This window comes from Nomascus leucogenys, chromosome 13 (genome assembly GCF_006542625.1).
Source record: "Nomascus leucogenys isolate Asia chromosome 13, Asia_NLE_v1, whole genome shotgun sequence".
Lineage (NCBI taxonomy): Eukaryota > Metazoa > Chordata > Mammalia > Primates > Hylobatidae > Nomascus > Nomascus leucogenys.
In genome coordinates this window covers 62892788-62906459 of record NC_044393.1, presented here as the reverse complement: position 1 = coordinate 62906459, position 13672 = coordinate 62892788, and the positions used below count along the sequence as shown (strand labels likewise).

Sequence of the window (13672 nt, the reverse complement as noted above, 5' to 3'; positions counted from 1 at the left end):
TTGATTTCTAGTTCCTTAGAAATTCATCTAGTAGAATGCCCAAGGGGGCATTCTAAATGTTGGTAAGAACTCCTTAGAATGTTATGGACCCAGGTGACTACTGTGAATGAGAAAACATTTTATTTTCCTCAGTGAACAACTGGAATCAGAAACCTAGAAATAACTTGCTGGTTCACCATCTAGACATGTGTGCCAGAGGTTAGGGAGGAACCCTGAAAAAGGTGTCCACATAAACTCCTGGGAAGCAAGTCACCCAGCACATAAAACATGAAAACCAATCTGCAGACTAGTTCAGGATCTTGCTGACGTAGTGCAGGACCCCTCAGTTAACTGTCTTTGCCTAGGTCTTGGAAGGGGCAACAATGTAGATTTCTAATTCTGATGAATGCGACTGAGGTTGGGTAGAGAAGGGCATTAAAAAATCTATGTACAGCATATTGATCAAATCACATTGATGCTACATCAAAAATTAAAACTCACATTTGGTTCTTTTTCTCTTTCTTCATTAATAGTACCCTTCGCCCTTATCATTTTGTGCCTGAAATGTTTCAGGAACCTCTGATTAGTCTTTCTGCTCCATTGTGGCTCATCCCATTCAGTTTCTCCTGTACATTACCTCCAGAAATAGGTTGGTAAATGTAAATCTGACCACATCTCTCTCCTGTTTAGCCCTAATCCTCATGCCACTGGTTAAAAAGTACCTAAATAATTCAACCTCATTTTGCCTGCTATGCTATGCCCTTTACAATCTGGCTTGAACTAACTCTCATTCTTCCCCTTGGCATTCTTTCCCCAAACAGAGTCCAGCCCTCTGAACACTTCACTGTTTCTAGATGTGACTTTTTCTTTTGTGCCTTTTTTTTTTTTTTCTTGAGACAGAGTCTCGCTCTGTCGCCCAGGCTGGAGTGCAATGGCATGATCTCTGCTCACTGCAACCTCCTCTTCCCGGGTTCACGCGATTCTCCTGCCTCAGCCTCCCGAGTAGCTGGGATTACACGTGCCTGCCACCACGCCCAGCTAATTTTTTGTATTTTTAGTAGAGATGAGGTTTCATTATGTTGGCCAGGCTGGTCTCAAACTCCTGACCTCATGATCCACCCTGCTCGGCCTCCCAAAGTGCTGGGATTACAGGCGTGAGCCACCACACCCTGCCGTTTTGTGCTTTTTTAGTCTTGTCTTTGGCCACCTGTTGTTCTCTCTGCCTACAATGGCTGTATTCTTCTCTAATTGGGAAACTTATAGTTATCCCTAAAACCTAAATCAGAATGTTGGGAACTTTGAGGTAAACTTCCTGATTCCTCCAACAGTCTCCTGTTAACTTCTGTCCTTTCTTCTTATTTCTAAGAGAATATCTATCATATCCCATTGTTTATTATAATACTTATCACTTATAGTAATTATAATTACCTGTTGATATGTCTATTTCCATCTTCACATTACAGCTTCCTTGAGATAAGAAACTAGGGCATATTTATTTTCAATTTCTCAGTGTTTGTTATAATTCATGACACATAGATATTTTAAAATATCTGTTAGAAAAAAGACCATGATTAAATAATATAGATGACTATTATCTAATTTAAGGTACACTGGAAACAAAGTATTGTTCCATTAATTAATTTCTTTTTTACTTTTTAATTTCTAAAATTATAATAATTTTTAAATTATGCTTAAATCTTGACTCATTATTAACTCCATAATTGAAAACATTGTCCTGAACTCCAAAGGGGTAATACTTTGTCTTAGAAGATAAACGAAAATATACATATTTTAAAATATCATATTATTTTCTGAAATTAGAGGAGGAAATAAGAGAACACTGTCATAGTAATGTTGGCAAAAGGTAGAGAGAAGGGAGGGTGGAAGGGATGCTGTGCATTTACTCACTCAACAGCATTTCTTATGCCACTACTATGTGTCAGGCACTGTGTTAGCCACTGAGAATACGGAAAAATATGAAACTTTCCTTTATCAAAAAGAACTCAAGGAACATAAAGGGGAAATGAGAGATATTCAAAAGTGTACTTTCTTCATGTCACAATTGTCATAGTTCTGGGCCCTATCATCAACCATCAAGTTCTTTGTCGTTTTTCCCAAATGTTCTAAAGGTCTTGAATTCATCTCTTTAGATGTAATTGGTCATATGGCTAGTACTTCGAATTTCAGAGTGGTATTTTATTAATAGGCATCCTCTAAAGTGGGCCAGAGAGTAATCCATCTATCTGCATAACTTATTTGAAACTAGAATTGAACTATTTAGATATTTCAAATTATTAATAAGCACCTGCAAAACAGTCACCCAAAACAGTGACTGAATTCTACTCATTTCATTTCCTGATTCCTTCCCCCTAATTTGACCCACCTATATTAATCTGTTTTCATGCTGTTGAGAAAGACATACCCAAGACTGGGCAATTTACAAAAGAAAGAGGCTTAATGGACTCACAGTTCCACATCTCACAATCATGGCAGAAGGCAAGGAGGAGCAAGTCACATCTTACGTGGATGGCAGCAGGCAAAGAGAGAGCTTGTGCAGGGAAACTCCTGTTTTTAAAGCATCAAATCTCATGCGAGTCATTTACTATCATGAGAATGGTGCAGAAAAGACTCACTCCCATAATTCAATCACCTCCCTCCGGGTTCTTCCCATGACATGTGGGAATTGTGGGAGTTACAGTTCAAGATGAGATTTGGGTGGGGACACAGCCAAACCATATCACCACCTGATATAACCATAATATCTTGAAAATCAAGTTATTTTTAGTGTAACTATTTATTATATATAGCAAGTGATAAGTAATTTAATATGTAATTTATATAACAAACCACAGAGACATACAACAGTATGTATAAATCTTAGCAATATAATATTAAATGAACAGTTCCAAAATATTAGAGGACATTCCTATTAAGCTAAAAACTACACATATGTAAATAAAATTACTTATCCCTTGCCATATATATTATAAATTAAAGTTACATATAACTATATGTAACTCTGTAATTTATATTAAATATATTAAATATTATATATAGGTATATATAGCTATAATTGTATAATTTCTATATAACTATGTATATAGCAAGGGACAAGTAACTTTATTTACATATATAGGTAGTTTTTAGCTTAATAAAAAGAATGTCCTCTGTTATACTTTGGAATGGTTCATTTAATATTATATTGCTAAGATTTATCCATATTCTGTGGTGTGTTAATTTTGAGTGTTGTATAATACTCCTTTTTGTGATAATAATTTTGTATCTATTCTTCTGTTGATTTGGGTTGATTCAAGACTTATACAGCTAACAATGACACCATGAACATTCCAGTTAACAATGACACCATGAACATTCCTTTAGATATCTCAGGTAATATATGCTAGAGCTTCTCTTGGGTATACACCTGGGAGTGGAAGGTAGTGGTCATCATTTATGTAAATGTTGAATTTTGAAGATAATGTCAGTCAAACTGTTTTTCAAAGTGGTTTTACCTATTCATTCTTCCACCAGCAATGTACAAGAAAGCCTGGGGGCCAGGTGCGGTGGCTCATGCCTGTAATCCTAGCACTTTGGGAGGCTCACGCGGGTGGATTGCCTGAGCTTAGTAGTTCAAGGCTAGCCTGGGCAACATGGTGAAACCTCGTCTCTACTAAAATACAAATTAGCACGATGTGGTGTCACGTGCCTGTGCCTGTAATCTCAGCTACTTGGGAGGCTGACGCACAAGAATCTGGGAGGCGGAAGTTGCAGTGAGCTAAGATTGCACACTGGACTCTAGCCTGGATGTCAGAGCAAAACGTTGTCTCCAAAAAAATTTAAAAAAAGCCTGCAGCTTCAACCATCTTCAACTCTTGGTATTAATAGACTTTTAATTTTTTATCAATTAAATGAGTATAAAATTATAACTCTTTGTGGTCTTGATTTCATTTATTTTCTAATAATGCTGACCGTCCCATTATGTACTTATTGGCTATGCGTTTTCTCTTCTCTGAAATGTCTGCACCCTTGCCCCCCTACACACAATGAATTGTTTGTACTTTCTTGTTGATTTGTAAGAGTTCATTGTGTATTCTTGATGCTTATTTGTGTTGATTTTGCGTAATGAAAGCATCTTCTCCTACTTTGTAACTTCTATTTTTACTGCATAGTCTCTTAATAAACATTTTAAATTTTACTACAGTTAAACTGACCAATTTTTTTAATCTTTTTTTTCTTAAGAAAATATTTCCTCTTAGGCCCAGAAGATATTCACATATATTTTCCACTAAGAATTTCAAGGTTTTTGACATTTAAGATCTAAATCCAATTGGTAGCCATTTTCTCTATCTCAATTTACTGAAAAGTACCATATTTCCTATTCTCTGATACCATATTTCCTATTCTCTGACATGCTATGTTTGTCATATACCAATGTTCTGGATATACCATTTGTCATATACCAAAGTTTCTAAGCTCTCAATGTTGTCTTATTAGTTTGCCTGACTCTGAACCAATATAACACTATCTTAATAAATAAATCTTCATTAAAAATACTTAATCTGGTAAAGTTCCTCCTCCCTGCTATTTCTCAGAAACATTTTAGCCATCATTTGCTCTTTATTTTTCTGTTTAGAGTAATATTTTCAAATTCTATAAAAAATGTTTTGGTGTTTTGGTTAGTATTGAATTTGTAGATCAATTTGTGAGAGAATTGACATCTTCATAATATTTTCTATCTATGAACATGGTATGTTTATCAACTTTTTGAGGATCGTTAACATTCTTTGATATAATTTTATTACTTTCCCCATAGAAATCTTACATATTTTCGTTTTTGTTTATAGATTATTTCATATGTTTAAATTTCATTTATTTCTACTTTTATTTGTACTTGTTCCTGAATTTGAAGTTTTTCTCGTATATTTCTATGTTTACATTTTAAGACACTAACATAAGAATACATAGTCAAATACTTATTTTGTCCCCAAATAAGTTAAAGCAGGCTCCTGTCCTTTTGACTCTATCATTTTTTAAGAATTAAACTATATTAGAGAATTGAATTAGAGAAGTGATTGATAGCATTTTGATTAGATAAAAACAAAAATCTTTGACTATTTTTCTTCTACAAATAATACTTTCAGTATTGTTATGGGAATAGAGACAAAGCAGGAATAAATAAATGCTGTTTAATGGCTTATATATTTTAAAGCACATAAACATTATGTACATGGAGAAGGAAAGGTGTGTCAGCCTGCAGTTGGACTTCGTAAAAATAAACCTTGGCATAGTTTTTGACCTCATTAAGCAATATAGATTTATAAATTAAGTCAGTATCAATTATGCAAGCAGTATATTTTTCTAATAAAATTATATAGAAGCATTATTTTCTATATGTGGGCCCACTAAAGATACCAAATGTTTTTAGTAAAGTTAAAATTATTAATCATAAAAATATATAAAACTGAATTATCTTCTTGCATGGTCAGGATGGAAGAATTTTCAATTTCTCATGATTTGTGGATATAAAATTGGCCTTGCTGGGATTTGGATCAGAATTGCTCATGCAATGAAGTCTAGACTCTTATTACACAAATTTATCAGCCATTGCCAACTTTCCAGATTTCTTTTGTTGCAGAAAAGTCCTTGAGAATAGTCACCATAAGTAAATTCAGTTGAAGACAGTACAAGAAAATGTGTATATTGGGCCAAGTATTTCTTATAAATTGACTTGTGACATAACTATACACAAAGTGGGCTTTTTTACCAACATTTTTCCTACTGAGTTTCATGGACAAATCTAAATTCTAATGACTCCACAAAGATAACTACAAATAGATTCCATTTGAAAGAAAAAGGTATTTGTCTTTTGCAATCAGTATGCAGGGTATGCTAGAAAAGGAAATGTAACCCAAATCATTTTAAAGAAGGAAAGTATATGCTTGCATATAAATGATCCAAAGTCTTGCTTATAAAATTGGCCTGTGGCAATACATATATAAAGTCTTTTAACTGAGTATAAATTCAGCTGCCTTTCAGTTTTTTAGTTAGCTTGTTTCTTTCTTTTACTTTTTGTGGGTTTTTTTTTTTTTTTTTTGCTTTTCTGGAGAGAGAGTTAATGTTAGTCTAACTGGAATAATTTTGAGTAAAATGGAACACAAAAAATTAATTGAAATGTTAGCAATTTCCATGACCACAAATGGACTGTCAGTTCATAAAATTTTATCATTAAGCCATGAGAAAAACATTCTCACTTGAAAAGATGAAATTTATTGAAGATAGAATAATCTACATTTACATATATTTTTACTTTTGTTATATAAGTTTTAATATGAGAAATACACTGTTTAGAAATATGGCATTGTTTGAATTACTTTTAAATTTTTCTACAACCAATACTTACTATTGCATCATTCCAAAAAGATCATTTTTATTTCAAAAAATCCCAAGTAATATAGGAAAATAAGAAAGGCTATATAATGTTTATTTGGCTTGTTACTGACTGAATTTCCCCCTGTGTAAAAATACTTAGAAGATGCAGTCCCAGAAAAATATATAACATTTTCCTTTAAATTTAACAGTAAAGAAGAATCATCAGTAACATCAGAAGAAAATAACTTTGAGAATCCAAAGAGTACAGGTAATATTCATTAATTTTAAAACCAAATTTGTCTCTTTCGTTAAAGTCTACAATTAAAACAATCTTACATAGGCACAATTATATTAACTTTACAGATACCTATATCCCAACGATCGTTTGTTCTCATGAGGACAAGGAAGATTTGGAAGCCAGTAATCAAAATGTAAAAGATGTAAACAGGGAACATGATGAACATAATGAAAAAGAATTAGAGTTGATGGTAAGTGTTCTGGTTGCCACGGTATTAGAGAAGATGAATCCATTTCTGCTTCAAAGATGCTGCAATGCCTGCCTTTCAATAGCTTCAACTAATATAATTTGCAAATGTGAAAGCACAGCCTATTCTGTCCTTGCATCTCTAGCTTGATCAACAAGGCACTTTGATTTCTGTATGTTACTTCTGGTCTGTGCAGTGGTAAATTAATGATATTCATTTCTTATCTCTTTACCAGTGGCTCTGAGTAATAGTTTGTAGGAATTACAGGAGAGGTAACACCATCCTGATGTGCATTTCTAATCTTTGTGACAAGTGTATACTTAGCATAAACTCGTCTATAAAATGAGAGGGCTGGACTAGAGGATTGTTAGTGTCCTGTCCTACTCTACAAGTCTATGATTCTCACATGTAACAGCATTTTTAAAAAAATTCCGTCCTTGTGAGAATCTCCAAGTCCTATATCATTGTAGAGTATTAAATTACCAAGTAAAAAAAAAATACCCTGTGCCATAATTTTAAAAGAGGAAACAAATTCAGTACTATACAACTTAGTATTAAATTTGTTATAAATTTCATATTTGGTGAGCATTCAATCTATTTGGAATTTTTGGGGGGATGGTTTAGACAGCACTTTTATCACAAAGGAAGAAATAGGAGTAAATGAGTCACATAATGCAATTTATCCTTTACTGTATTTGGATGGAGCTCATATCATTGGAATACATGGATTCATAATCATCTAAGATTAAAATGACATTTGCCTCTTCAAGTGTCAGTGCTGAAACAGGAAAGAAATAGAGCTCATCTATTTCCCCGCATATTCCACCTTTTCTATAGTGATCTGGGAGCTGCATCACTAAAGTATTCAATTTACTTTGCTCCAACTTTAAGAAACTACAAAGTTGTCACCCATTGTGAGAATTCTCACCAGCTGAAAGTTAACATGGCCATTTTTTTCAAACCACAGAATATAATGAAAGGGCCCTGAAAAATCACATACTTCACCAATACATCTCATTACGATGAGCAGGCTCAAATTTAAAAGTTTGTTTAGAAGTTACTGAGATTGTACATCCAATAAATGAACAGGGAGCTGTAATTTAGATGCTAATTTGCTCCATGCTGACGTTAATGCATAAAACAATGAAGCTCTATAATAGATGGAAATACAACCAAATCTGTGGAACCCACAGGCATTGGCTTACAAGACAGCTGTGCAGTTGACAAGTAACATGAGCCTTATGTGAGAAGAAGGGGAAAACGTAAGATTTGCATATAATTATTGAGATCATGCAAATGTCAGTTATGAGGAGAAAAAAAAAAAAAACACAGGCATCTCACTGTTAAATCCTGACAGTTGCCATCACTGAAGAGCTCAAATAACATTTGAGTACTAGTTGGCAGAGGGTCATTAAAACAGAATTTGCAGAGACATTAACTCCCTCACTTTTCTTTGAGTGACGTTTTGCTATTAATAGTTTGCAGAGGCTTTGCAGAAAACATATTAATAAGAGAAACTGTAATGGGGGCACCTACAGCAAGTGTAAATGCAGCAAGGGGCACCCAGGAAGCTGCTCTCTAATTGATTAGCATGGAGCTATCAATGTGTATAGCCTAAGTGAGGAGAAAATGCAATGACAAGCAAGAACAGTTGAATAATACAATGTGATATTTGGAAGCTGGGAAGGAGAGTGATTAATTTGGGCCCCCTTTCTTACTAATCTTGTTCCCCAGTCATAGCCTGCAAGGATCTCCCCAAAACATCTGGCTTCAAGAGTTTATATGAAATCCACAAATGAAATCAGTCAAAGAAATCTACCAGATAATTACTAGCCGAGTTAATAAAACCTATCTAATTCACTGTATATTTAAAAAGATCTTATGGTCATTATTTCTTTGTTGTTTTTATCCCATAAGATAAATCAACACTTAATAAGAACCAGAAGTACTGCTTCCAGAGATGAAAAGAATACATTTTCAACAGATCCAGTCAATTTTCCAAATAAAGCAGAGGGGTTAGAGAAGAAGCAAATCCATGGTGAAATATGTACTGACTTGTTCCAAAGGTCTCTGTCTCCAAGTTCATCAGCAGAAAGCTCAGTAAAGGGAGATTTTTACTGCAATGAAAGATATTCCTCAGGAAATGACTGTACGCATCAACCTTCAGAGGAAATTACTTCAAATATGGGAGAAATCAAGCCATCGTTGGGAGATACTAGTAGTGATGAACTAGTGCAATTACACACTGGCAGCAAAGAAGTCCTGGATGATAATGCTAATCCAGCCCATGGCAATGGCACAATGCAAATACCTTGCCCCTCTTCAGATCAACTAATGGCAGGAAACCTTAATAAAAAACATGAAGGAGGAGCTAAAAAAATTGAAGTAAAAGATTTGGGATGTTTACGAAGAGATTTCCATTCAGATACATCTGCATGTCTCAAAGAATCAACAGAAGAAGGATCTTCTAAGGAAGATTATGGCAATAGTAAGGATGATGAAGAACAAAGAAGATATTTATGTGTTAATGAAAAACAAAGAAAAACTTTCCAAATGATCTTACATGACCCAGAAAGGAAGATGGGCAACCCTAAAATAAGTGTGGAAGGGATTGGAGCTAGTAACAGAGACCTGACTGCTCTGCTGAGCGAAGATACTGCAATCCCCACTCGGGCAATCACAGCAGACATGTCTCATTCACCAAGGACAAACTTAAGTTGGGAAGAAGCTATGTTAACCCCAGAGCATCATCGTTTGACCAGTGAAGGCAGCGCTTTAGGAGGGATAACTGGTCAAGTTTGTTCATCAAAAACTGGAAATGTTTTGAGGAATGATTATCTTTTCCAAGTTGAAGAAAAATCAGGTGGGATTAATTCTGAAGATCAGGATAATGGCCCACAGCATAAACAAAGTTGGAGCGTTCTGGAAAGTCAGGGAAAATCAAGAGAGAATAAGACAAACATAAAAGAGCATATCAAAGAACAAACAGATTGTGAAGATGTGTGGGGAAAAAGAGATAATACGAGGAGTTTGAAAGCTACTACAGAATTGTTTACCTGCCAAGAAACAGTGTGCTGTGAACTGTCTTCTCTAGCTGATCATGGTATTACTGAGAAAGCAGAAGCTGGCACAGCCTATATAATTAAGACAACATCAGAAAGTACTCCAGAAAGCATGTCTGCTAGAGAAAAAGCAATAATTGCTAAGCTACCTCAAGAGACAGCACGAAGTGACAGGCCCATCGAGGTAAAGGAAACAGCGTTTGATCCACATGAAGGGAGAAATGATGATTCACATTATACCCTTTGTCAACGAGCTACAGTAGGTGTAATCTATGACAATGATTTTGAAAAGGAATCACGTTTAGGTATTTGTAATGTACGTGTAGATGAAATGGAGAAGGAAGAAACCATGTCTATGTACAATCCTAGGAAGACACATGACAGGGAGAAGTGTGGCACTGGAAATATAACATCTGTGGAAGAATCCTCACGGGTCATTACAGAATATCAAAAAGCAACTTCAAAACTGGATTTACAGTTGGGAATGTTACCAACAGACAAAACGGTATTTTCGGAAAACAGAGATCACAGGCAGGTTCAAGAATTATCAAAGAAAACAGACTTGGATGCCACTGTTCATTCTGCTTTTAACTCAGACACTAATAGAGCTCCTCAGAGTAGCTCTCCTTTTTCCAAACATCATACTGAAATTTCAGTGTCAACTAATGAGCAGGCAATAGCTGTAGAGCATGCAGTTACTACCATGGCTAGCCAACCTATTTCTATGAAATCAGAAAATATTTGTAATTCAACAAGAGAAATCCAGGGTATTGAGAAGCACCCTTATCCTGAGTCTAAACCTGAAGTAGTTTCCAGAAGTTCAGGAATAGTGACATCAGGTAGTAGAAAAGAAAGATGCATAGGCCAGATTTTCCAAACAGAAGAGTGTAGTGTGGAAAAATCTCTAGGGCCAATGATTTTAATCAGCAAACCTCTTGAGAATATGGAAGAAGCAAGGCATGAAAATGAAGGATTAGTAAGCTCTGGGCAATCACTATGCTCTTCAGGTGAAAAGGAATCTGAGACCTCTGCTTCTGCTAGTCTTCCTGTCCAGGAAAGTCAAGCTCAAAGCAATGAATCTTTGTTTTCAAAATATACCAATTCTAAAATACCTTATTTCCTTTTGTTTCTGATATTTCTTGTAACTGTCTACCATTATGACTTAATGATTGGCTTGGCATTCTACCTTTTGTCATTGTCCTGGCTATCCTGGGAAGAAGGTAGACAAAAAGAGTCTGTCAAAAAGAAGTGACCCCAGCACTACTATTCTCTCTTAAAAGATAAGCTATTTAACCCCAAACATTTGGATTGGTGAATGGGACTATTCATTGTTGAAAGATCCAGTGCAGTTTTTCTCTTGAAGGATCATTTAAAAAGGAACGCGAATAAGTTTGCTCCTTCATATAAGTAATTATTCTATATAGGACCATTATGTTTGGATCATTAAATACCTATATGAATATGAGATCTGAAGCACATCAAGTTGAAATTAGGTACAGCTGTTGCTCCTTAGCAGGCTATGAAGTTGCAATGCTTCACATCTCTTCACTACTTAAAGTGCTATTTCTTGAATTCATTTCTCTTGCAATAAAGCTTCATTTTTTTTTCCCTGAGAGTATATATTTTCCCCTACGGTTTTAAAAAACAGATAAAACATGGACAATGGCAGAGGACCTTTTTGGTCTTTTAGTATTGAACATGAATTTTGTATTTAACACTGTATCATTTATCAGGATTCATTGATAAAATATTTCAACCTTTCATATTTTTAAGAAAACACCCATATATATTGAAATGTAAACTTAAACATATTCTGTTCACTTGAGTGTAATACTTGATGTGCATACACACACACACACATCTTATACCTTCTTTATAGCTACGAAGTCAGGGCGTTCATAAGCAAAATCTGACAAGACTGAAACAATTGGGAGATTATCTTTCTATTCTGCAAAATTCTGTGGGTGGCCTGTCTTTAAGCAATGCTTTTCTCTTGTGAGGGAAGACTGTAACACAGCTGAACTAGTTCAATGTCAACTATTCAGAATTGAAAATGTAAATTAAAATTTCCACAAGCATTGCTTCAGAATGAATTTGTACCTATAAAGCATAAGGCATTAAATGACAATAAAAATTCCAAATGGACTATTTGTTCCACATTGTAGTATTTTTGCCTTCAAACAAAGTTTTGATATTTTCTCCTAAGACAATGAATTATCCCCCAAAGTGCATTTAGAAAACAGTCTTTGGTGATATTTATTATGTGATTATCAGGTTGTTAGATGATAACTCAAAATTTTCAGTAGGCAAATAGGTAATGTGGAAATCTGAAGAAGAAATGAATATCCAGTATAGCAGTGACTTTGACTCTTGTTATTACCTATAGCTAAGTGTGTATGATAATGAAACTCATCATTTTAGTCAAGTAGAGGCAATGCGAAGATTCGCATAGTTTATTTCAACTATTTATTGAATGACTACTATATGCAAAACTCTGTGCTCTGTTCTGTGGCATAGCACTTCCTTTGATATGCTGCATAGATAGTTCCAGGCAAAGGTACGTAGTGTGACACTTTTGACTTCACTGAAATTATGGAAGAAAGTCACCCAGAGGAGGCCTCTTTGGCTGGTTCTTTTTTCATAGGAAATTCTTTCATAAAACATGTAACACTGATCTTCAGATAGAAAAAGCAATCAGTTTATTTACCTGTAAGGGCAAAGTCAATGTGTAAAACTTGCATATGTCATCCCATATAGCTAAGACATATGCATTTATGGGAAAACAAAATAAGAATGAAACACTTATACTGACTTTCATCTGGTAGTAAATGATTTCCTTAATTTTTATTAGGTACGTAACTATTTCCAAATCCTCTAATTGCATACTACTCTTAAGTCCCATTGAAAATGAATGCTTGACTTCAACTTTTTAGTTGACCAAATACAAACATCCTAAAGTAGAGCTTAGGGCAAATATTTGATTGAGAGGGCACAATTTAATTCAATACAAGAAAAGTACTGTAAGCAGTACTTAGAAATAATCTCAAAAATTGCTATCCTGATAATTTTGTTGACAGGTCTAAATTACAATGAAGTTAAGGTTGGGATTTCCTTAGTTCTTAATGTCTCAGTTTTTGAATTCTACCTTTAAGGGTTTTAGTCAACATGCCATATCATTATTGCAGAGAACACTACATTACTTTATGAACACAGGTGTCTGAACTAGAATTATTCTCTTAAAAGACAACATTTTATGTCTTTTATTTACTTTTTGGTAATGTTAACTTACCAAATCTTCTCCTATACATTTTTAATATGACAAAACAAATTTAAAAAGATTTGAAATAATTGTACTTCTCTGAATTCAATGAAGAAATAATTCATGATTCAACTGCATCTCCAAACATTACTTATGACCTTGAAATAAAGTAAGAACCTATGAAACTATTGATGTGTGAAGAGATGGGTTATTGCAACCTGTTTTGGTCACATCACTATGCCGAGCAAGAAAAGTGGATCTCAGGGGAGGACTAGCAGCCCCTGGTTAATGGAGATCTGGCTGTGAGTCATGATGTTAAGGGTAATCTTCATAAGCATAGCTGCCTGCACTCTGTCTCTCCAAGTACCCGTTAAGGCCCAAACGAGGGCATGTCAGGAGAGTTAGAGGTGCATCACACATCTGCTTCATATGTTGGGTAAGAAACATAACCTAGTCTTTATTTTGCTGGGCTTCTGACTTTTAGAAACAAAATTCTAAAAATTTGCAAGTCAAGTAAG

The 13672-nt window shown here is 34.7% G+C and overlaps 1 protein-coding gene across 1 annotated transcript in view; it reads left to right on the top strand.

Moving 5' to 3' along the window:
- The window catches only part of PPP1R3A (protein phosphatase 1 regulatory subunit 3A), a 42429-nt gene extending 30391 nt beyond the window's left edge, over positions 1-12038 (top strand). Inside the window, exons 2-4 of the mRNA XM_003261214.2 lie at positions 6558-6616; positions 6712-6836; positions 8751-12038. Coding sequence (XP_003261262.1) covers positions 6558-6616; positions 6712-6836; positions 8751-11147 — 2581 coding nt within the window. The 3' untranslated portion in view covers positions 11148-12038. The remainder of the gene's footprint in view (positions 1-6557; positions 6617-6711; positions 6837-8750) is intronic.
- Positions 12039-13672: the final 1634 nt, after the last annotated feature.